This window comes from Canis lupus, chromosome 14 (assembly GCF_011100685.1).
Source record: "Canis lupus familiaris isolate Mischka breed German Shepherd chromosome 14, alternate assembly UU_Cfam_GSD_1.0, whole genome shotgun sequence".
NCBI classification, from domain to species: Eukaryota; Metazoa; Chordata; class Mammalia; order Carnivora; family Canidae; genus Canis; species Canis lupus.
This window is the reverse complement of record NC_049235.1, coordinates 60323784-60347343: the sequence shown is the minus strand read 5'-3', so window position 1 is coordinate 60347343 and position 23560 is coordinate 60323784. Positions and strand designations below refer to the sequence as shown.

Genomic DNA, 23560 nt, shown 5'->3' with positions numbered 1-23560 from the left:
ACAGAGCTAAGGTGAGTACCAGTTTTTGCCACCCAAAGTGGAAAGACTCTAAGTCATGGACAGAGAGTAGAATACTCCAGAGAATTTGTGCCTCAGTAATAGAAAAAAATTAGCTTTTTTAAATCTCTCCTAATGAGGACTAAAGCCAGTATTCTAATAAATCAAACTGTTTTTAGGTAATTTAACCACATTCCAGAACAAAGATCAAGAATAAAGGAATACAAAAATATTGAGCCACCATATTGTAAAATAATAATGTCTAGCATCTGGTCAAAAATTTCTAGGCATACCAAAAAATCGCCAGATATGACCAATGAAGAGGATGGAAATATCCAGAAATGGAAATGAGAATTACTAAACAGGAATATTAAAAGAATTCTTACCAAATGTCATATATTCAGCCTGTTAAGGGCATCTGTGGAAAACCTACAGCTTCATACTTAACAGTGAAAAGTTTGAATTTTTTTCACCTAAGATCAAAAGCAAGGCAGGGATATCTGCTCAAAAATCAGCAACCAAGGTTGTATAGTACGGACAGTTCAGAAATCAACTCACACATATTTGGTCAATTGTGATTTTCAAAGATATACAAAGATGATTTTCTAAGTATCCTCTTTTCAATAAATGGTGCTAGAACTAGTTACATAGCCAAATGCAAAATATTAGCCTGGACCCATACCTCATACCTGATTAATAAGTTATTTCAAAATGAGTAGTCCTAGGAAACAGAAAATCTCTTTGTCCTTAGACTAAGTAAAGATTCTTTAAAACACCAAAATCATGATTTGTAAATGGAACAATGTTACATTGAACTTCAAAAACATTAAGAACTTTTGATCTTCCAAAGACACTGTTAAAGGAGTAAAGAGATCTCAGAGTGGGAGAAGATATTTGTACAATACGTATCCCACAAAAAACTTGTATCCAGAATATATAAATAACTCTTAAAACTTAGTAAGAAATGAAATAACCCAGCAAAAAATTGTTTCTAATATTTCACCAAAGACGTGGTGAAAAGGCAGATGAAAAGATGCTCAGTATCTTTATTCAATAGGGATATAGAGATTAAAACACAATGTAGTACTGCTGTTATTAGTCTAACTAAAATTCCAAAATCACTACCACCCAACTCTGCATATACTCTTGAGAGGAGTATAAACAGATAACAACCCACTCTGTAAGATAGTTTGCAAATTTTAAAAAATTCAAACACTTAACATATGACCCAGCCCAAGATAAGCGAAAGCACGTGTCCACACAAAGACTTCTATGTGAATGTCTGTACCAGCATTATTGATAATAGCCAGAGTATGAAAACAAACCAGGTGGCCATCAACAAGTAATAGATAAACAGTGTATTGAGATACTTCTGAGCAATAAAATGGAATGAACAGTCGATGGTATGAATGAGTGTCAAAATATAGTGAGAGAAATCAGAAGCAAAAAAAGTATGTACTATAAGATTCCTCTTACATAAAATCATAGAAAATACAAACAAATCCAAAGATAAAGTAAATCAGTGGTTGCCTGGGCCCGAGGGCAGCAGGGAAGGAAACATTTGGTGGTTGTGATCATGAATATGTATATTAAATTGATTGTGGTGATGGTTTCACAGGTGTATGCATATGTCTAAACTTACCAAATTACATATTTTAGATATGTGCAGTCATTTGTCATTTACATCTCTAAATCTGTTAAAAACTCAGTACTCCCTAGTGGGAAGTTAGTAGAGTAATATTTAAAACTGAAAAATCAAGAATTAGAAATATTAGAATGTAAGTTAGGAATATAATGTTTAAATAAAGAAATAGCTAAAAGTTAAGAACTTTTTTTTTTCCTGGAGAAATTGCTTGGGGAGTGGGGTGGAAAGGGCATAAAAAGGACTGCTTTTCATAAGAAGCCTCTGGAAGAACTTGCCTTTCAGACTATGTGCATATCTAACTTTGATAAAAAGAAATACTGTATTTTAAAATGGTAAAGAAAAGAAACCAGTTTCATTGTAGGACATGTCTAGGCCGGGCTCATCTATCTGTGTGATCAATTTAAATTTACTAAGGTGGGAATCAAGATGATTTCAATTTATTCAGATTAGATTCTAAATTTGGTTGAATTTGATGATTGGGCATTTTCCACTTTGCTTTGTTATTACAGAGCTGTCAAAGTGGTTAAACAAACAAAATATTTATCTTGGAAGGCAGAACAAAACTCTTCCTTTCTTTTAAAACTCGTTTTGTAAAGATTAATTAAGCTTCTGTGTAGTTATTTTCTGTACTTTATTGATTCAGGATTACTTGTACCCTGTAAATGTGTTGAATTATTTACACATCGTGGGCAGCTAATGCTAATTCAGAACAGACCCAGTGGGACCTCGGAGCCCTGAAATGCTAAATGTAATCTGGGGATCAGTAACATTCCATTCATAAAACGTGTCACCCACCGGTTAATGGAAATAAACAATAGGAAAGACAATGGGTGGATTATGCAAATACACTGAAAAGATTTAAGCGGGGGAGGGGACTGTAAGAGCCCAATTTGTGTTTTATTTAAACGTGGATTAAGATGTATACAAAATGAGGACAGCTACTTTGCTAATTTGCTCCTACTCTGATGAGCAACACTGCGCAGGGAAAAAAAAACTATCAAAAATAAATCGCTTCTGTGAGTGGCAGCAGAGAGGAGTAAGACAAGGCATCGAGGTAAGAGTTGAAGGAAATTGTTAAGGGGAAAATAGTGTTCTGAAGAAAAATTTGGCTAGATTTATGACTTTTTTTGCGTTTACCTGACACTAGTAAAAGTTTTCTGAAACTAAACCCCAATCCTAATTTAAATTTAGCAACTGTTTGGTGAGAAATTCATCCTTAATTAAAAGTTGCTGCTATAAACAATGAATTTAAGATACATGTGTTTTTACGGAAACCTGTGCAAATCGCCTTGTAAAACAAATAATTTTACTGTGAGGTACGTCTTACAAGACGTGTCTGCCAAGTCCCTGAGTCATGATGACAAAGGACATGGAAACATACTGACTTTAGGTTCCTGGCTTGAGGATTCCTGATCCGGAGCCCAGTGGCAGCCTAGGGGGCACTTGGTCTTGAGGCGGGGGTGGTGGTCGATCTCAGGGAGCCAGGGGCTCCGGCAGGCTGGGGTGGCCCTGCCCTGCTCCTCAAGTGGACCGTGACCTGCGAGGGACCCCGGGAAGGAGCAGCACGTCTGTCCCCACCGTGTGCCACCAAGTCCCATGGAGCCCGCTCCCTTGCCCTCCCGGACCCCACTTTCAGAGCAGTGGTGACCCGCCCTGGGGGTGGGGGGTTGGGGGTTGGCCAGGAGCCGGACAGGGCCCAGTGCTGTGGCCCAGTGCAGGCTTCGGTTGGGGCGTTCCCGCTCGCAGAGACCGGCAGGTGTCAGGAGGCAGCAAGCGGATCGCGTGTTGTCCTCAAAGGGCATCAGCGGCAGAGCAGCCCGAGCAGCAGGCCTCCCGAGCAGCAGGCCTCGGGGAGCTTCAGGGGCTCCGTGCTGCTCCCTCTGCCTGGGAGCCCTGGAGGTTCATTCTGAACGTATGTCACCAAAATGTGGACCCTTTTTATCACAGTTTATACTCTTACTGTGAAAAGAAATTGCAAGCATGGAACTAGGGGTGCCCGGGTGACTCAGTGGTCGAGCAGCTGCCTTGGGCCCAGGGTGTGACCCCGGGGTCCCGCATCGGATCCCTGCAGGGAGCCCGCTTCTCCCTCTGCCTGGGTCTCTGCCTCTCTCTCTGGGTCTCTCATGAATATATAAATAAAATCTTTAAAAAAAGAAAAGAACATGTGGAACAAGGTAAACTTCTGCTGTTAAAATTTCCCCAGATGGGTTGATGCTATTTTAACCACTTTTCACCATTTTTCAATAATGCCAAGTACTACAAAAGGGAATAATTCGGTGGTCTTGGATATTAAATGTTTGACTTTCTTGTTCCTCCTTCTGTTTTTGAAGATACTGTTTTCCCTTTGGACGACCTGAAGGTGCTCTAAAAGCTACGCTTTCGTTACTTGAAAGGGTACGTTTGAACACCCCTTTATCAGTACTTGGTGTACTGGTGGCTGAGTATTGGTGGCTGAGTATTTTAGATGCTGGACCAGGCAGACAGGCCCATCCCTCACGGCAAGTATGCTCTCCGAGGCCGTCGGTCCCATTTCATCACTTCTCACCTGCCCTTCCTGCATCCCGACCCCTCCTACGTCCTGCTGCTTCCTCCTGGCGGCTGTCCTGAGGCCTACCCCTGCCATCCTGTGCTGAGTCGATGGCGTGTTGGTAGGTCCCGTTTCCCCACCTCCTTCTTTCCCTCATGAAATAGGATTTTTCCCCCCAGTTGAGTGTAATCGTGTTTCTCAGACTTCTCAGTGGTCTTTCCTTCCGCTCCCTTGCTCCCGCCCCAACTTGTGCTTCCACCAGTCCCAATTCTCATACCTGTGAGGGTTTATCATTGAACATGCACAAACGTATGATTCCCTTCATTCTAAATCAATCTCAGAATTCATTTCAACTTGTGTTACTTTAAATGAATTCATGAGTTGTAGAAATTCGTTTTCCCTCAAAAAGTAAGTAGCAAACAAGAATTTCCTATCCATGCTAAAATAATTCATTGACGAAAGCACATTCTCCACTCCTGTTTCTGTGCAGACTGGGTTGGAATGGGAAGGGTCCTTTTCATTTATTTATAAAACTATTCATATGGTGTTTGCTCCTAACAGTTAAGTAATGTGGACAATTCCTGTTCTTACTGGCATCAAAAATAATTTCTAAGGATCGTTAATAGCTGGTGATTTGATTATTCTGGCCCTGATTTATTGACTTCACAGCATTTGGTCTTGTCCACTTTTCTGCCAAAGAATTCTAGATATGTTACGTTGTTTATTAGCACTTCTATTAGAAGTGAAAAGGGAAGGCATTTTTCCAGTGATGTAGGGACTTGGAAGATGAGGGTAGACCTGATGTCTGTATACATTGGTTGCGTCTGTCTGTCCCTGTCTTATCCTGGATTCCGGTGCACCATGGGACAGAAATATTATGGTGGAAGTTGCCTGTTTTATTAGAATTTTTATAATAAAGCTGCAGGTAACACAGGCTTTCCAAAGTACTCGTCTTATCCAGCTCATTAAGGTATCAGAAAAAAGCTAAAACCTTTACAGAGAGCTCTGCTTTTGGGGTGGCCTCCCATGCTGGGTCTGCGTGCAGCCTCTCTGCTGGTTTCCAGGGGGACAGTAATGGCACAGACTTCCTCGGGCACTGGCAGGGGGCAGGGGACGGGGGGAACAGGGACCTTTTTTCCAGTTATAGCCTCTCCTGTCTCTTGCTCAGTTGAGGGAGACATGGTAGGGCCACTTCTTCGTTTCCACATCTGTGTACTTATTGACATCTTAGGAAACTGAAATCTGCATGTGACTTCTTCATACTTCCTATGCTTTGGAAGAAGTGGAGAGGGTACGCGAAGCAAGCTGGCCCTCCCTGTTTGTCCTCGCCAGCCTTTCATCTGTACTTTGCCAGGAAAGACGACACAATTCCCCCCACTCCAAATTACACATCCAGCTCCTGGGTCATATGAACTGTCCCCTGATTTCAACCCTGGACCCTCCTCTGTCGTAAACATGCATTCTAATTTTAACAGCTATGTCTGTTATTTCAAAGTCTGTTGGGCACCCGGGTGACTCAGTCAGTTAAGCGTCTGACCCTTGATTTCAGCTCAGGTCACGATCTCAGGGTTGTGGGATCGAGCCCTGCATGTAGGCTGCACGCTGGGGTGTGGAGCCTGGCTTGGGATTCTCTCTGCCCCCACCCCCCGCCCTTACCCCCCCACCCCCACCCCTGCTATGTGCGTGCATGTGCACACGCGCGTTCTCTCTCTCTCTTTCAACAAAATAAAGTTCATGGTTCTGCATATGGGACAAAATTAATTTTAGATTTAAATTTTAGTGATAGTCACGTTAAAAATAATAGCACATTTGGAAACAAAAATAACAGTATGTTAATGCTTGTTTTTTTCAACTATGAGCAGAAAAGATTTTTTTTGCCTATAAAGAATCTAATGTGCAGTTCTAATTAAAGTGCCAAATGTATGTAAATGTGTTAAAGATTTTTAATCTATGAAGAATGATTGAATTTGATGGGAAGGAAATTTTTAAGTGATAAAATTTGCTGTTTTGAAAAGGAAAGCTTGCCTAACAAAACTAAATATGTTGTGAAGGATCACCAATGCTTAAATGGTTGAGTAAATCAGAGATTATAAAGTCCTTCATGCTGAGGCCAATCAAAAGAGAATGAGGTAATAGAGCACGAAAGAGACGTTTTCATATTCTTTTGATGAATCTTTAAGGTAAAAGACTAATAGAACAGTAAGAATACGTACTGTTCTTGTCTTCTCTATATACACATTTTACCTTTGATTTTGTAATTTCAATGTAAGTAAAGCCAGAAAAGCTGCATTAAATACATGGAAAGATAGAGGTTAACGGAGTAACCAGTTTTATCATTGAGAAAGTTTTAAGGAAAATTATCAGTGAGTCATTACAAAAGTGCTTAAATACATTATGTTTTGCATTCTGGATATAAATTGTATTTTCCCCTTGCTAACAGTAATACTTCTAGAGAAAAAAAAATCCGAAAATATATTTAGGAACTCAACAGAAATAATCTGTTCTTTTTTTAATTTCAGAAAGTTTCTGTGTATTTTAACATTTGATACTCCCTTCACTTTGCTGAAAGATTCCTGCCCCCTCCCCCCCCAGATCCCAGTAATTAAAGTTTAAGTGTCAGAATTGGAGATGTTGATTTTCAGAGAGCTCAAAAACAGTGCTTACTCTTCGCAGAATCTTGTGACTGTTTTAATATACCTCACTCCAAAGATGTAAAAGCTTTTAAATTAGGAATTGCGAGACAAACTATTACTCGTCCCAAGGACTCTAGTCCCGATCCCAAACAGCTGTTCTAATGGTGTTGAGGCCCCCGGAGGAGAAGTGACGGTCGTCAGGGTGAATGGTGGTCCGGCCTCGGGAGGTTTTGATGGGCATAGATGAGGCTTCGACAGGAGGAGCCAAGAGGGGAGGATCACGTCCCGCGCTGTGAAGTGCCGACTCATTACTTTCCCCCGGTGCCACCTAGGCCCCCTTCCTAGTAATAGATCTCCGACAATTTGTGTCATTTGATTGTGGTGTCTATTTTATGCAGCCGCTTTCTCTCCCCCGCTTTAGGTTTTAATGAAAGATATTGCCACTCCCATACCAGCGGAAGAGGTGAAAAAAGTGGTCAGGAAGTGTCTGGAGAAGGCTGCCTTGATCAATTACACCAGACTCACAGAATATGCCAGAACAGAAGGTCAGTGCGGCGAGCGCTCGCCCAAGTGGCGGTGAGAGCCAACAATGCCTATTAACTGAATTTTCTGTGCGGAGTTCTTTCCTTCCCTGAACAAACCTGTACCGTGGCAAAGGGAAATGTCTCATTAAAATCTCAGCTGGTGAACTGAAGAGCTTTTTCCTATTCATTGCTTTAATATGCCTCCTGGGACTCTGCTTGAATGAAAGACCCGGGATTCGTGCTTAAGTTGCCCTTTGTTCTTATTTTGAGTTTTCAAGGGACCAAAAGGTGTTTTCATGGGTTGTATTTTTTGACATTACCGTAAGTATGTCTAGCGTTTAAACTCTGGGCAGTGTCTTCTTTCCTGATCGGTTAACGGTACAGTGTCACATCATTTTATTTTCTGTGCAACGGTGTCTCTCAGAGAAGGAGGAAACTGGATTATGGCGAGGGCCCAGATAAACTGATAGGATTCCTGCAACTTTTCATTGCTGGCGGTATATTAACGCACTTGAAAGATTAGAGCTCTGGAGAGGACTGCACATTTTTTCCTCTTCCTTCAGCTTTCATTCCTTAAGAAGACTGAAATTTAAGATGCTTAGAAATAATGAGATTGAAATCTGTGACAAAATCACTTTATTCAACAACCCTTTAATATAAATAAAAACGAAAGAAAGGGGCTCAGATTTTTTGCTTTGATTATGAAACTGTCTTGTGTGGTACGTGCAGTGCTTACTTAGGAAAAAAGTTTGTAACATTAAATACATCTAAAAATAAAAGCAAATCCTCTATTAGAAAAATTTTCGTAACTTAATATAAAATTGTACTTAATCATAAATTTATTAATTACTGATATTAAGATAGTTTTATCAAAAATGGGACAGTGAGAAAGACTGATTATAATTGGCTGTTATATCCTTTTTTTCTCTCCAAATCTGATCGAGCTTTCTAACAAGCATGCAATAACCAACCTCCTGAGTGATTAACAAAAAAGCCATCCCATCACTATAGCAACCAATATTATATCACGAGAGTAACAACATGAAACCGCCTTAGTTACCAGTTTAACATCATTAATTATGATATCACGTTGTGTTAAGGCAAAAGCAGTGAACATTAGATCATTTGGGGAAAGTGGAAGATAAACAGATTGGTTTTCACCTCTTGAATACTCATTCAAACAATTTTTGTGCTTCGGAATATTATGTGTCGTGAACATGGGTTGAAAGAATCCGTACAAAAACAGGCATTTTAAAACCCTTCAAATCCGACAAAAGGGAAAAAGTTTGTGCACAACTTGAATAAACACAATATTATTTTATCCTAATGTTTAAACTCTATCCAAAAAAACCTATGAGAAGCCTTTTGTTCTTAAGTCTCTATTCTAGTTAATATTTTTGACCACTGTCTTATCCAAGGATACTGAAGGGATCTGCAGACTGTTTGTTTTCTCATCAGAGTCCATTTTAACATGGACGAATAAAATTATCTGTCGCAGCCACAGGTAGCTTTTATGAATTAGCTGGACATGTTAACACTGGTGGTCGAAAGGCACGGCTGTTCTGGATCACACACAGAAATAAGTCCGTGTTAGAGAAGATCCTATTATAGGACTAACTGGACAATGAGCAAGGATTTCTCCCACCTTTTTCCCGTCTGGGGTCATTGGTCTCTTCTAGCTGACTGTGAGAATATTCTAGAAAATGGATCCTAGAAATCTAATTAGGTCAAACTACTGAGCCATCTCCATTTTCAAAGAAAAACAAAACAAAACAAAACAAAACAAAAAAATGCATGCTCTTTACATGAGAAAACCTCTAAGCATTTCACTGTCTCCTTTTCTTCCAACTCCCTTTTGTGTATCTTAAAAAATACAGCACTTTTTTGTTTATGCTCAGGACCACCCCAGGAACAAAATCTAATTTAACTTAGAAAAAGGAAGTGAGCCCCTTTTCTTTTGCTTGATTGACTGCCAGCCTGGGTGCAGCAGCACGGGGAGGGTCTGCTTTTCTCCTAAATTGTCTTTTCTTATGTTTTAGGCCCAGCAGAAAAGGACACAGGTAATGACCGTTTGTGCATGCACGCGCTGTGATTTCTGTCGTGGCGGCATGATGTTTGGCGCTGATGAATAGCTGCCTACTTTCCAGGGCTCCTATTAGATCACTTTGATTAAGATACTGAGAACACTTGGATTCTGTTGGGACTATGGCTCGTGCTTCGTAGGGAAAATGCAGGCCATTTACCTCTGGAAAAGTTCGGCAGTATTTTTTATATAAATTCAAAGTGAAAAAGCCCCGAGACTGTATGAACGTTACACATTACGTTTGAAGCGTGGACACCATCTCAGTTGGAAGCCACTGCCGATATTCGGAGGGCTCTTACCGCAAGGAAAGAGGACCGTCTTTCCTTTATCACTCCTGAAAAATAATGGGTAAAAAGCATAAATGCCACTAAATGAGAAGTAAGCAGCTCTTAACTCTGCAAGTTGCTAACGGGAGGAAGGCGCAGGGGTTCTGAGATCCCAGCCTCAGGCCTGAACGCTGCGGGGAAAGCGTTCTCTGGGTCTCTGAGTTTGATAACGGTGCTGTTCTGGTCTCCTTATGCCTCTGATCACAGTTGTGATGAACTTAACTGCATGTGCCGCTACGTGTCCGTCCTGCCTGCGTCGTCCTTAGCGGGCAGGACCCTCGTGGAAGGTGTTCCCTGTTGGGTCCCAGCACCCAGCCCGGCGCCGCGCCCACAGGGAGGTGAGCTGGTGAGCTCCCTCTGACGACCGTGGGACAGGAGAGCAGTGACGAAGCGTCCTCGCCCTAGTTTGCCGTCTCTTTCGAACCCACACGCAGCGTTACAACACGTTTGGGTGGCTTTTAACTGACGTCTTTGACTTAAGGGCCGTCTTTCTAGCTTCTGAACTACCCCTTCTGTTGGAGCATTTGACGGCGGAGAGGCAGAGAATAACCGGCCCCAAGCCGTGCCCCCGGGGTGAGGAACACAGCTGCACTGACCCCAGAAGTGCACCTCGGGGGTCCCCGGCCCTCTTGGGCAGCCTCTCGGGGTGGACTTGTTCAAGATCCCTCACGGCATTGTCTCTCTCACAATGTCAACGTCGTGAAGTAGTTTGTATGTCATTGGCCCACAGTCAGCTCAGGGTCGTTGGCCCACAGTCGGCCCAGGGTCGTTGGCCTGAGTAGGCCCAGGGTCGCTAGGGCCTTTCCTAGTGACCTGGAGAAAGAGTCAGCCCGTGGGGCCGAGGTGGGTGTCCTGAGCTGGTCTGCAGGGCTCTCCTGCCCGGGCTGTTGGGGTACTTGGGGTGGGGGGCAGAGGTGCCCTGGGGCAGCCCCATCAACAGGGGACAGGAGGGGACTGTGCTGTCCCGCGGCCCCTCACTTCCGGGCGGAAGCCCGCTCTGTGCGTGAGGACCATTGTTCGCTCCTCTGCTCAGGCTGAGACTCCAGGACCAGTGCTCCGTGAGCTTCAAGGCCCGTGGGGGCGCCGGGCGGGCTCAGCCAGTGGAGCACGACTCTCCACCTGGGGGCTGCGGGTTCGAGCCCACGTCCATGTAGAGATTACTTACGAATCTTTAAGGGGCGCCTGGGTGGTCGGTCAGGTGTCTAGTTCTGGGGTCGTGATTGTAGGGTCGTAGGACGGAGCCCCGCTCGGGCTCCCCCTCGGAGTGTAGTCTGCTTAACTCTGCCGCCTGCCCCCACCGCCATCGCTTCCCGTCACTCGCCTCTCTCTCTCTCTCTCTCTCTCTCTCTCTGAAATCAATGCATCCTTTGGAAAATCTTTAAAAAATGTTTCTGAATTTTAAAGAGTGGAATTAAATAGGAAAGTGGAAAACCAGTGTAGTCTAGTGATTGATGTGGATGAAGGGAGAGCTAGCCTCAGGTGAAGAATCTTCTCAACTAACAGAACAAAGGTTTTGAAGAAACGTCGTTCCGTTTCTTGGGCCACATCTCGTAGCGAGTGCACAGGGTCACCTCATGAATGTCCTCGGAGGTGCTTTTAAAAGTGACTGAAAACGAGGGTGGCCGTTGGGTGTATGGGAGGCGGCCGCTCCCTCGGGGGGCTCCTGCCAGCTGGGAAGAGCCCCCTGTGCCCAGGGGCGTCAGGGTGCCGTCACCCAATGACCCCGTCCCCTCCGAGGACTTTGCTCCGTTGGCTCCTCAGAGCAGGGGACGGTAGCCTGCCAGCTGTGTGCTGCTGTTACCAATTCGGCAGACGTGGGACTTGCACCCGCGTCCCCCGTGTTCCTGCCGCCAGGGCTGATTCGCAGCCGCCGCCGCACCATCGCTCGAGCCCCAAGGTCGCTTTGGCCAAAAGTACAGATCTTTATTCCCCAAGAGCGGACACTCGCTACAAGTACTAAGAGTCTTAAGCACCGTGCACGCACCCGTTCACCCTTCACGCCTTCCTGCTACTGCCTTTCCAGGAGCCCGGAGCCGGGAGGGCTCCAGGCACGGCCGGGCGGGGGGCGGGAGCGCAGCAGCCTCCTGGAGCTGTCGCCAGCTGCCCCTGGCTCGGCCTCCCTCGCTTGTCATGGCAGCTCGCGTGGTTAACTCTGCACCCGGTTAAAACCTGGGAAGGGAAGTCGGGAACAGTATGGCCATAGAGTCCCGAAGAGGGCCGTAGACGCCACTTAAAATTCTCTAGTCGTCCCGTTAAAGAGGTAAAATGAGACGGGCGAAGTCGATTTTAATAGCAGTTCCTTTAACCTGACACATCCACGTGGTACTATTTCAGGGCGTGTTCAGCGGACAGAACCACTGAGGCATCTCACGTCACTGTCTCGTACAGCCGTTGAGGTCAGCTGCGTGACTTACTGCACTGGCACGCGGCGTAGCCCCACGTCCAGGACCCGTCTGCCGGCAGAGTCTCCCTGTGCTCGCCCCCCCCCCACCACGTCCCAGGTGTTGGGAGTGACTGAGATCTGTAAGCGCCCCGCCCCCGCCCCCCCAGCGCCTCCCCCCTCCCCGACCCGATGTTTCCCTGGCACTTAGGATCTGACACACGCAGGCCGGTCACCCTACTGTCGCCCTAGACCGCCCGCTCCACAGGGGCAGGGCTCTCGTGTTTCAGGAACCCGCTCTGTCTCCGGGGCTGGAAAATGTGCCCGGCACATAGTGGGTACTCAATTACTATTTACTGAATAAATGAATGAGTTTATGGCAGAGGGTTGATGAGGCTATTTATAGCAGAGAGAACATCTGTAAACGGGCAGACTGGCTTGCGGAAGGTCCTTCAAATCAATCACTGAATGATTAACAGTATAAAAGCAAAAACTAACCGCTTCACAGTAACAAGGTTGGAAAAATTGAACCAGAATTTGATGCTCTTATTGTGGGCGGGGGTGAGGTGGGGAAGGGGCGCCCCTCGGCCCCGGGAGCCGCAGGTCACAGAGGACAGTTGCACTGACGACCGTTGGCCATCTAGCCTGTTTGGTTGAATCTGTAATTCAGCAGGATGCTCGTTGGACTCCTAGTTCTCTTCCATCCTTGGGAATTCTTCACGTTCTCCATCTGCAGCACAAATTTGCAGAATAAAGGGATTTTAAGACTTTGCAATACGTGAAAACAAACGCCTGCTCTCTAAACACCGCCTTTCCTTTTCGGGAATTCTTTGCATTTGTTCCATGAGAACAGATCGTTCGTTTTGAGAACTTAAGATTTCCAGAAAGCATTTTTTTTCTCCTTAAAATTTTAAGAAATGTTTCAGATTTACGTGGCTGCAATATCAACTAGTTTTCCTACTTGATTGAATCTCATCACGACTGTTCACGTAACAGTGAGATCCTTTGTGCGGTATCTACAACCTAGGGTTCAAAGAAGGGCCGAACCTCACTTTCCTGTTGTCTTTTTGTTTTTTTTTTTTTAATTGTGTACCTCGTTGATGCAAAGTAGCTCTCAGTAAAGGAGAATCGGTGCCTTAATTCAAGGAAACTTCTTAGGGACGAGAACCGCAGTGACCCATCTAAGGACAGTCCTGCTCCCAAGCGCGGCGCGGACCTGCCACGGCGGTGCCCTGGGCCAGGAGGCAGCCGTGAGCAGGCCCGGCGTGCAGTGAGGCTGCCTGGGCCCTTTGGTTGCCAGGTGCCCGGCCCTAACCCCCAGGTGCTCTCATTCTCCGAATCTCCATTGAACGGGGAGAGATGCTTTCCCAGGGGGGCCGCGCCGCTCGCCTTCCCTGAGAGAAGCGGCGCTTCGCAGCCCTCGCGGGGGAGGCCGTGGGCCGTGGGGTGCACACCGCTGTCGGGGGGCGACGGGCAAGAGCTGTGCCGCAGTCCCTGCGACTGTGGAAATGGGTCGATGAGAACTATGCGGCGCAGGAAGATACTTTGTCAGCGAATAGTTTCTTCCTGATATTCCCAGAGTAACTCTTTTCTCTCATAAAAGTTTTTTTCATACATTTGATTTAAAAAATTTTTTTGATTATATGTTACAATGAATTCCAGGCTACTAATATCTAAATAATAAACCTGAAATCCTGCATTCCCATAGGAATTGACAGTACTGTGCGGGAAGTACGTCGTATATCAGAAACAATAGAATTCTCCGCTTAAAAACTACAAAGTTGAAGCATTAAAGGATTTCTTTGTAGGCTTTTTGGGCAGCGTGGCTTGAACAGTGGGACTTTGGCACGAAACTAAAACCTCTGTGACCGTTTCTGCTTCTGAGTCACCTGATGACTTAGAGACAAATTGATAAATGCAATTTCTGGCTGTAGGAGAGAATGACTTATTGTCATCTTTAAAATATTTGTGAGAATCATAAATCTATAAAGAACTTGTAGTCTGTAAAACAGTATGTGTAGGTAGAGTAAAACTTGCTGCTTGAGCTACATCATCTGGATAGGGACGAAATTAAAATTTATTTTTGTCCTATATACAAAGGAAGACTGGCTGTTTTTTGGAGGCTCGACAGATGCTTTAAATTACCTAAGAAGATAAGTTTTTTCTGATAGCCAAGAATTACCTTTATTCCATCACCTATTTGGCAAATGAAACGTTAAACTATCTTTTTCGGCATGTTCTCGTCAGTATACAGAGTTCAGTGTCTTTACCACCACTTCTCTGCGACGCCAGGAGCCTCACTCAGTGTAGCGTACACACCCGGAAGGACTAGGACCATCCTGTGTCTTTACATGTCTTTTTTTTTATTTTTTTTAAATTTATGATAGTCACAGAGAGAGAGAGAGAGAGAGGCAGAGACATAGGCAGAGGGAGAAGCAGGCTCCATGCACCGGGAGCCCGACGTGGGATTCGATCCCGGGTCTCCAGGATCGCGCCCTGGGCCAAAGGCAGGCGCCAAACCGCTGCGCCACCCGGGGATCCCCATCCTGTGTCTTAAGCTCTGTGTCAGTGATAGGAGTTTGGCCGTTTCCACATCTGATCTGGAAGGAATGCAGATTTGTGGTGTGTGTGTGTTTGCTTCAGCCTTTCTCCCCACCGCCTCGCCAGCCACACAGGATAGCAACCCCACACTATGATCTGTGTTCACACCAGTTAGTTGGCCCATGACCATGCTGACAGATTAATTCCTATGAATCAAGAGATGTTTCAGGGACCTAATAAGCAGGAGTTGCAAGGATTATTGACCAGAAGAGGCCAGTGGAGACATTGGCTGCCCTGCGATGGGGCTCTAGAGCAGGGTGCGTACCCGTGCTAGATCAACACCCACTGCAGACAGGAAGGGGCGTCGTGCACTTGCACACTAGCTCTCTGCACACTCGGGTAACTAACCAACGACGTGAAGAGCCAAGTGAGGACACAGGAGCGCCCTGTACCAGGGGCAGCGTGACGGTAGCGTTTGCAACGCTCTTGGGCCCACCGCACCCACCACCCAGCTCTGGTGACCCAAGGACGAAGGTCTGTCAACTCCAGACAAACCACGGAGACACTGAAGGGCGCTTAGCACCCTCTGCTCTTAAAATGGTTCCGCGTCTGCATTTCGTTAACATCCTTCCTGACTTATCTGGGCTTAATCGTGAGGAAGCATTAGCGTCTCACTCAATTAAAAACAACTGCTGGCAGCACCTCCCTGCTCCCCTGGGTTCGGGCTTTTCATACCCTACGTTCGCGTTAACGTTGCCAGCCCTGGATGGTTGGCCACGCTTCCCCCCGGGTGTTCTGTGACCTACCCGGGTGGCACCTTTCCTTGACTCACAGTCTTTGTCATGAGTCGTCCACCCTTTCCTTCTCTGTTTTTGAATCGTGAGTTACAACAGGTAAGGACAGGCTCAGTCAGGATGGTCAGAGCTAATCCCATATTCAAAATGAAAGTGGCTTCAATCTTGATTGATGTTCTCCTTCCAAACCAGGCTGTCAGAGGAGCTTTAAGTTGTTAAGATCTTAATCTTAAATAAGTTTATGGTATTCAAGGGCAGTCCCTTCCTTTCGGCCTTGGAAGCACAGTAAGCCTCAGCTCTTAGCCTCTGTGCCTACAAACTTATTGGCATCCCCACCTCCCCATGTCTCCTGTTGCCCAGCATCAAGGGATGAAGTATCTTCCTTTTCCAGGCTGACTCCTCCATGTGTGATACTGATTTCAGTTGCACCTACCTCTTTCTGGGTGGAATCTACTCCATATTATCTCTCTTCTTTCTCCTGTTTTCCTTCTACATACTTTTCCATCTATAACCCCGGTGTCTCCCCAAATAAAGCTGCCCTACCCTGACCTCTCCACTGTCTCCCATCTGCCCTTCAGAGAGCATTTACTCCCTCTCACTGCACTTGTCTGCCCAAGGAAGTTTGGTATCCAGTCTCCCCAGTGTGTCTGGTGGGAAGTCATACCAGCAGGAGTACAGCTGCGCAGAGGGAGCGTGCACAGGGCATCACCTTGAGACAATCAGTGCCTTTCCTTTTGCCTTTGGAATTGGTACCTGTAGGCCAGGTGGCTGGTGTCTGTGGCATTACCAAGTTGGGCCCACCTGTGCTGCCATGCGATGAAAGCTGGGATGGGCTGAGCCACTCTCGGGCAGTCACGCCTTCGCTCCTCTGCATCCCAACCTCTAGCCTGGTGATCTACAACCTAAGCAGACTTTTGGTCAAGTGCCGCAGCTTTGAATCTAACAGCTTAACGGTGAGTCCCTTTCCTTAGTTGCCTAATAGATCAGAAGCAAAGGGGAATTACCAGCATGGGTCCTGGATTCTGGGATTTTCTGCTCCAAAGCTGACGTTTCTCTGTCCTCAAGGGACCCAGGCAAGCACCTGTCTCCATCTCATCCTGAGTTTCTCTGAATGGCCCTGAGCTTTCGAGTCAAAAATAATCAGACTGCTGAGGAGGACAGCCCCTTACGAAAGACAAATTATATGTATCATCTAGAACTTAATATTAGGAGCAGAAATTTAAATTATGCAAAATACACTCAAGGACATATAGGAAGATTATAGCAATATGATGCAGGAACAAGAAGTCATGCAAAACCAAATGGAAATACTGGGTATGAAAATAATATGGTGGTAAGAAACCTTGGATAAAGGATGAATACAGCCCAAGAACGTATTAGTCATCTGGGAGATCAGAATGAGGGCAGCAGGAAAGGCAAAAGATGTCGACAACGCAAAAGGAAAGCTAAGTGATGTAGAGAGTAGAAACCATAGGGTTAGATTTCCGTCAGACTAAGAAAAAAATTCAGGTAAATACAATATGAAAGAAAAATAAGAGACACGAGATATGGAAAATAATGGGAGAGTAGTATGAACAAAGACAAAAATTAAAAATCTAGATGAACTTGATACTTTCCTGAAAAACTGTGTTGATATGATCGACACAAGATATGAAACTCGGGCCAATTTTAAAGAAATTGAAAGAGTTGTCAGAACCCTTCCACTCCCAAATCTGTAAGTCTGGTTGGTTTTGGAGATGAGTTCTACCAAATTTTTAAGGAACAAATCTTATCCAGAATAAGTTCAGTGAAATGGAAAATGAGTGAAAGCTGTCCAGTTCATTTCACGAAGCAAATATAATCTTAATTCCCAAATGTTCTAAAAGTAGTAGAACAAAAGAACATTATTATAGGCTCATTTCCTTGTGAGCATCTATGCAAAGTCCCTAAGTATTAACTCACAAAATCCAACAGTATGTTGGGAAAATAATATTCCAGGAATATAAGAGGGGTTCAACATCAGGAAACTAACAAACTAAAGACAAAACTTATATCTCAAGAGATGTAAAAAAAAAAAAAAAAAAAGGTTGGGGAAACAGTTCAGCACAAATATTAAAAATTATACTGTTAGCATCCTAGAATTCCTTAACTTTATAAAGCCCATATAGAAAAAACCTTCAGCAAGTATTTTACATAAAGAAGAAACTTGAGAGGCTTTCCCACTAGGATTAGTGACAAGTACTAGAGCCCTTGTTGTCCAACCCTGAGAGGCTTGGACAACATAAAAGGAAGGAAAAAAGTAAATCCAAAGAACAGAAAAAGGTGGCAAAACCATCATTGCGGATGAAATGATCCTCCCGCTAGAAAATCCAACAGGATCCGCGTAGGACCTTTGAGGTCCAAGAGTCCAGCAAGGTTGCCAGATGTAAAGTCAACCTGCTGAAGTCAGTACCTTCTCTGAACAACCATGGATCTCGAATGTTTAGTCCCACAAACTAGTACACTCTAATAAAACCCCCAATCCCGAGGAGCTTGTGTCTCGATGGGTTGCTGCTACCGGATTTACCGTACTAGAAGCAAAACTGAGAAATATACAAAATACTAATTACAAACGATAAGAGTAAACCCATCATCTGTCAACATAAATAGGTTTTGGGGAAAAAAAAATTTTTGCCCTCCCCTCTTTAATGGCCGTCGTCGTCTTTTTTTTCTTTTTTTTTTTTTTTAAGATTTGTTTATTCATCATGAGAGACACAGACTGAGAGACAGGCAGAGACACAACACAGGCAGAGGGAGAAGCCGGCTCCTCAGGGAGCCCGATGCGGGACTCGATCCCAGACCCCGGGATCACAGCCTGAGCCCAAGGCAGGCACTAAACCGCTGGGCCCCCCAGGCGACCCTAATGGCCGCCTTAATAGAAGACAGCTGGCCTCTCAGAGGTGCTTCTTGCACCGAGTCCATTGCAATGTGTTTTCTCGGTTGATACAGATTTTTTAAAAATCTGGCCTGGTACTTGTAGGTAGTTGGAAAAGGGAGGAAGCTTTCAACAGACTTTTTAACATAATTGTGGGTTTTGCGCTATGAGATGATACCAAAGCTCGAAAAGTGATCATTTCTTACAGGTTAATTGCAACGTCGAATCTGAAAGCATGTCAGTGAACCTGTTCAAACTGTTAAGTCCAATTGGTTCATCGTGGACTTTGAGTAGATCTCTCGCCAAGCATGATTTTGTGACACACGGGACTAATTCAGAAAATGTCGGTGTGCCCTGAGTGAAGATCTTAGTGTCAACAAATATACCAAAAAGTCACTCTTGTTCACATGACCGGTCTCGTGGTCTTGGGAAGCTGTCAAGTTCATGACAGATACAAGTTTCTTAAAATTCTAGCTTTCCTTGAAAGCTTTCATTTCATAATTGGCAACAAATACTGCTTAAGTGACAAATTTAATTCATTGTTTCAAAAAACATGGGCCAAATATCCCCAAGTCTGAATAAGCATACTTTGTCCATCAGTAGTCTTTTCAACTGAAACCGGTTCTCTGAAAATAGCAGTTCCACCTTCAAACAATCACACACTTCTCCTTTAGATAAACGTCACACTTCGGTGTGCAGACGTGCTTTATGCAAACTTCTCATTTTGTCACAGAAATTTAAAAATGTGTACTCCAGGGCAGAGATTGAATACAGTCAGTCTTTCTTTTATCCTTCCTTCCTTTCTTTCTTTTTTCTTTCTTTTTCTTTCTTTCTTTCTTGGGGGTGCTTTCTTTCTTTTCTTTTTTCTTTCTTTTTCCTTCATTCTTTCTTTTCCTTTCTTTCTTTCTTTCTTTCTCTTTCTTTCTTTCTTTTTCTTTCTTTCTCTTTCTTTCTTTCTTTCTTTCTTTCTTTCTTTCTTTCTTTCTTTCTTTCTATCCTTCCATCCTTCCATCCTTCCATCCTTCTTTTCTTTTCTTTTTCTTCCTTTTCTTTCTTTCAACTTTTGAATGTAAAACTGTTTCCTTGTGTGCGCGTAGAGGTAAAGATCCCAGCAGTGGGTATGATGGTTTAGCACCCTGGCCTTGGTCTGTGCCGAGGGGACGGCAGTTTTCCCTCCTGTTGCTTTTGTCCCATCGCTGTAAATATCAACAGTCAAAAACACAAACAAAAAAAGCTGCTGGCGGCCTGAAGAGGGGCGGCCCCCCTGCCCCTCGCCGCCCCACCATGGCTCGCGTGGCCACATGCTCTCCCCCCAAAAGTAAGTTGCTCTTGGGACGGGCCTGGGAAGTGGGCAGGGCGGACGGCAGCCCTGCGGCAGAGGCCGGGCTCCAGGGAGGGCAGGACGCGGGGCAGCGAGGCCCCAGCCCCCTCCATGGAGCCAGTGTTCTCTGTGTGAGGGTCCCCAGCTGACGTTTTACCTTTTCACTCCCTTGATGGTTTCCTAAGCGTATCTGCTACCTATTGAAGTTGAAACAAAATTGCTTTGACTTTCTTAAAAAATCTAGCGTGTTCCATTTTAGTCACTTCATTTTCTAGCTAGAATTGTCAGCTAACTGTCTATGCTTGGGGGAAAAAAAATACTTAACCTACCCTGAAGGGATGCCACGAAAGCTCCATGAATCATATTGATTCACAGTTGCAAGAGAAGAAAGATTCATAATATAAGGTAACCGCACAAAACAGTGCATGAGGGGTACTTAATTGAATATGTCCCAGATTCCCCAGGATCTGGAGGAAATTGCATTCTCCCAAAAGCTCCCCTTCAATGAATATTTGCCTTCTGTAGGAATTCTTAGTGCGAACATAAGCACCTCCTGAGAAAACCAAGCATTTATGTGCTGTCTCCTTTGGCGTGCCCCTTCCCGGGAATCACTCCCTCAGCCGCGGTCTGTAACACTCTGAACAGCTCTTGCGACAATCTTGTCTCCTTCCTCTGAAGATGCATGGAAACCTCATTACAAGTGTTCGACACCTGTTCCCTAAAAGGTCTCAAAAAGGATGTCAGTTTACTCAGCTCACTTGACAACGTGTCATGTATTTGTTGCGTGTGTTGTTTATCTTTTTTTTTTTTCTTTAACGTGGAGTGCGATGCACAGATAAGTGCAGTCTTGACATAGCACGTTTTCTTTCTTCCGTGAGCAATTTGGTAGAATTTATCCTCCTCCAACTCCAAAGTTTGAAACTGAATGATTGGTGACCTTTTCGTGTATCTACTAACATGTGTCAACAGGTAAACCAAGTGACACGTCGCCGTGCGGCTCCCGCGGCACCTTGTTAATCTGAGTAGGTTAGATGTATCAAAAAGTCTTTTCCAATTGGACAAAACCAGAGTAATGCAAACTGACAGATTTCACCTCTTTATTTCTCAACACTTTGTAAGTACTCAGAGCCAGGACAGATGAATGGTTTTAGAAATCAGTTTATTACCTACAGGTCATAACTCAGTGCCCCTGTAGCTTCCAGCACTAAATTAAAAGGCTTCATCGGGGTTTGTAATGCCAGATTTTTTTTTTTTTTTTTTTTTTTAATTTCAGAAGACTAAACCTGTCAAGTCCCTGAGGAGTTTTGTATAGTGGCTGGCAAGCCCCGGATGTTAAAACTGTAGAAATATTCAAGATATCCCTAAGCCCGACGCCCCTCGACACCGGATCTTTACACTTGTCCATCTAGGAGACAGTCTGCAAACCTAAGCGTCACAGATCGCCCCTCATGCTTTAGTTGGCTGCCCTAAGCCGTCTTGCTTCCATGTCAAAGGAAACAGATACGTTTGACGACAAGATCCCCGACTCCTTTCTCAGCACCCAGGTCACACTTCTGTTCAAAGCATATCCTTCCTATGCGTTCTTTCTTTTCCTCTGCTTGCCTCCCCCTCCTGTTGCCCATTTCTTAACATCTTCCCCTCCACTATCACATGGGATCCTGCCTGACTCCCGTGGCCCATGGCAGACCCTCCCCTTGAGAATGAAAAAGAGTTTAAGGGGCAGGAGGAGAGTGGGCGTGTGGAGGTGTGATGGTACTTCTCAGGGGCTGGAATATAACAACTGACCATGGAAAGGCCGTTCTCAGTAAATGGAATTAGAAGACACGAAAACCTAGGCATGAAATCTAAGACGCTTAATTATACGATAATGGAGTATTGGCCTGGCAGTGGCTGTAACTGAGATTGTTCTGACACTTTCCAATTTCTGAATCTGAACTATGCTGAGAGGAAATGTATAGTGTATATATAAAGAACAGTAATACCAGGAGACTGTTTATCAGTGTCCACTGCTGAATATTCTTCAGTGGGAGATGCGTACAGGATGGAGAGATATGACGGGTAGGACCTACGGATACGTATCGGGGGTAAAGACCAGTCTTTAGGAAAACCCATCAGACAACTAGGAGGCAGAAATACCAGTGGAAAATGTCTACGCGGTCATTAGACTCCTGCGGCGTATTTCCAGCCAGAGCCAACCAGAGCTAGCTAAATAGCCATTGTAGAAAGTTTTCTCCTCCTCAAGCCTTCGTAGGCCTTGCAACCAGCAGCACTATGATGATTTGTTTTCCTACGAGGTCTTGCATCTTCCTGCTTCACACACTTGAGAGCCAGGGTCTCAATAGTTAAAAGGACGACTTTAATGAGACTCTAGCCAAGGTGTCTGTGTTTTTCCGCCCTCATAATCACAGAACTATAAAAGCCTGTGACAAACGTTAGACTACATATTAAAGCTTATTGGTGTGTCTCTAATTCCATCACCATCATCCCTTATTTTAAGATCTTAAGAAGAGACTATGTCTCCATATTCCTCCTGAAGAAAGTCTCACAAAGCATCACTGACATTTACCTCACATACATATCTGGTTTTTTATGCCCCATTACTCCTGAGTCTCCACTTGGTCTTGGCTCCTGCAGATTGTTCAATTTGGGTCCAGTCTGGCTACTATTGGCCTAGACTCCAGTGGGCAGTTCTCCTTTCTTTCACAGTTGATCATTTGCTCAAGAATGAATTTATTGATGGGAAAGATAATCCAGGTAGTTAGTGTGACTGTCACCACAGGACAATTATTCCAAAGTACCATATTATTAGCATGGTTAATGCCAAAGAGGTATCAACTGGAGCTGTTGTTTTTAAATGGCAGGGTCATTAAATGAGTTGGTCCCAAAGGGATTCTAGGAATTAGCAGGCCACAGACCTGTCTGTTTTCAAACATCTGTGTTATTAGTATTCTCACAGATTTTAAACAACTGTAGGGAAGCCATAACGTCCTGAATATTTTCATTCACACAGATTTGTTCAAACATGCACAGCACCCTATCTGGAATAACATTACAGAAAAGGAAAATGTGTTCAGATTCTACAAAAAAAAGTCACCTTTTTTTCCTAAAACGAAGTTTATGCAATGAGGTAGCTTGATTGCAGGTAAAGGAGGGGATAATCTGAAGTTTCAACAGGTCACCTTTGTATTTAAAAGTTTTTCATAAACACTACTTACTAGTTCTCGAAGCTCATTCGCCAGACCAGCATCATTGGCATCTCCTGGGAACTTGTTAGAAATGCGAATTCTTGGGTCCCAAACAAGACCTACTGAACCCGAAACTTTGAGAGTGCTCCCAGGCAGTCTGTGCTTTAACAAGCTCTCCAGGAGGTTCTGGTGCATGCTGGCGTTGAGAACCAAGACCTGCAAGGAAGGTATTCCACTCGTTGATTAAAGGGATGTATATTCTAGCTCTCACAGAACTGTACCAGCGTCCGGGTCGCAGTCAGACAAACTGGGAAGGAGTCAATGTTACATCAGTCTCTTGCATTAATTGATGACATCAGGTCTTGGGGAGTCAGGCATTGGGCAAGTTGGAGTCAAGTTGGCCCTGAAGAATTAGGGAAATAGACTTTAGTTTTAGAAACTACTTCTCCCCTAGATTCTGAGGCAGTCTTGTTAGCAAGGTGTGTCCCATTTCCTCTAGTCAAGAGAGACCCCCCCCCCCCACCCGCCAAAATCAGCTAATCACAGAATCAGCTGGTCACAAGTTCTGAAAGTGGCAGGCAGGTTTGGAGAGGGAGGGGTGGTGTTGCTTAATAGGAAAGAAAGCATTTGCTCTCCTACCCTCCTTTCCCTCTCAGGGTGAGAAGTCCCATGAGAATTGAGATCTGGCCAGGACTGGGACTCCCAGGAGCC

The 23560-nt window shown here is 44.6% G+C and overlaps 1 protein-coding gene across 25 annotated transcripts in view; it reads left to right on the top strand.

Moving 5' to 3' along the window:
• CADPS2 (calcium dependent secretion activator 2) overlaps positions 1-23560 on the top strand; it is a 452803-nt gene that overhangs the window by 349656 nt on the left and 79587 nt on the right. For 17 of the 25 annotated variants that reach the window (XR_005369828.1, XM_038557491.1, XM_038557495.1 and 14 more), the window contains 3 exons: positions 3973-4036; positions 7224-7347; positions 9366-9386. Coding sequence is in view for 24 of the 25 variants with exons in the window: in XM_038557491.1 (XP_038413419.1) it covers positions 3973-4036; positions 7224-7347; positions 9366-9386 (209 nt within the window). In the remaining variant the exon portion in view is untranslated. The remainder of the gene's footprint in view (positions 1-3972; positions 4037-7223; positions 7348-9365; positions 9387-23560) is intronic. The other 8 variants (XM_038557504.1, XM_038557493.1, XM_038557492.1 and 5 more) reach the window with 1 other exon arrangement.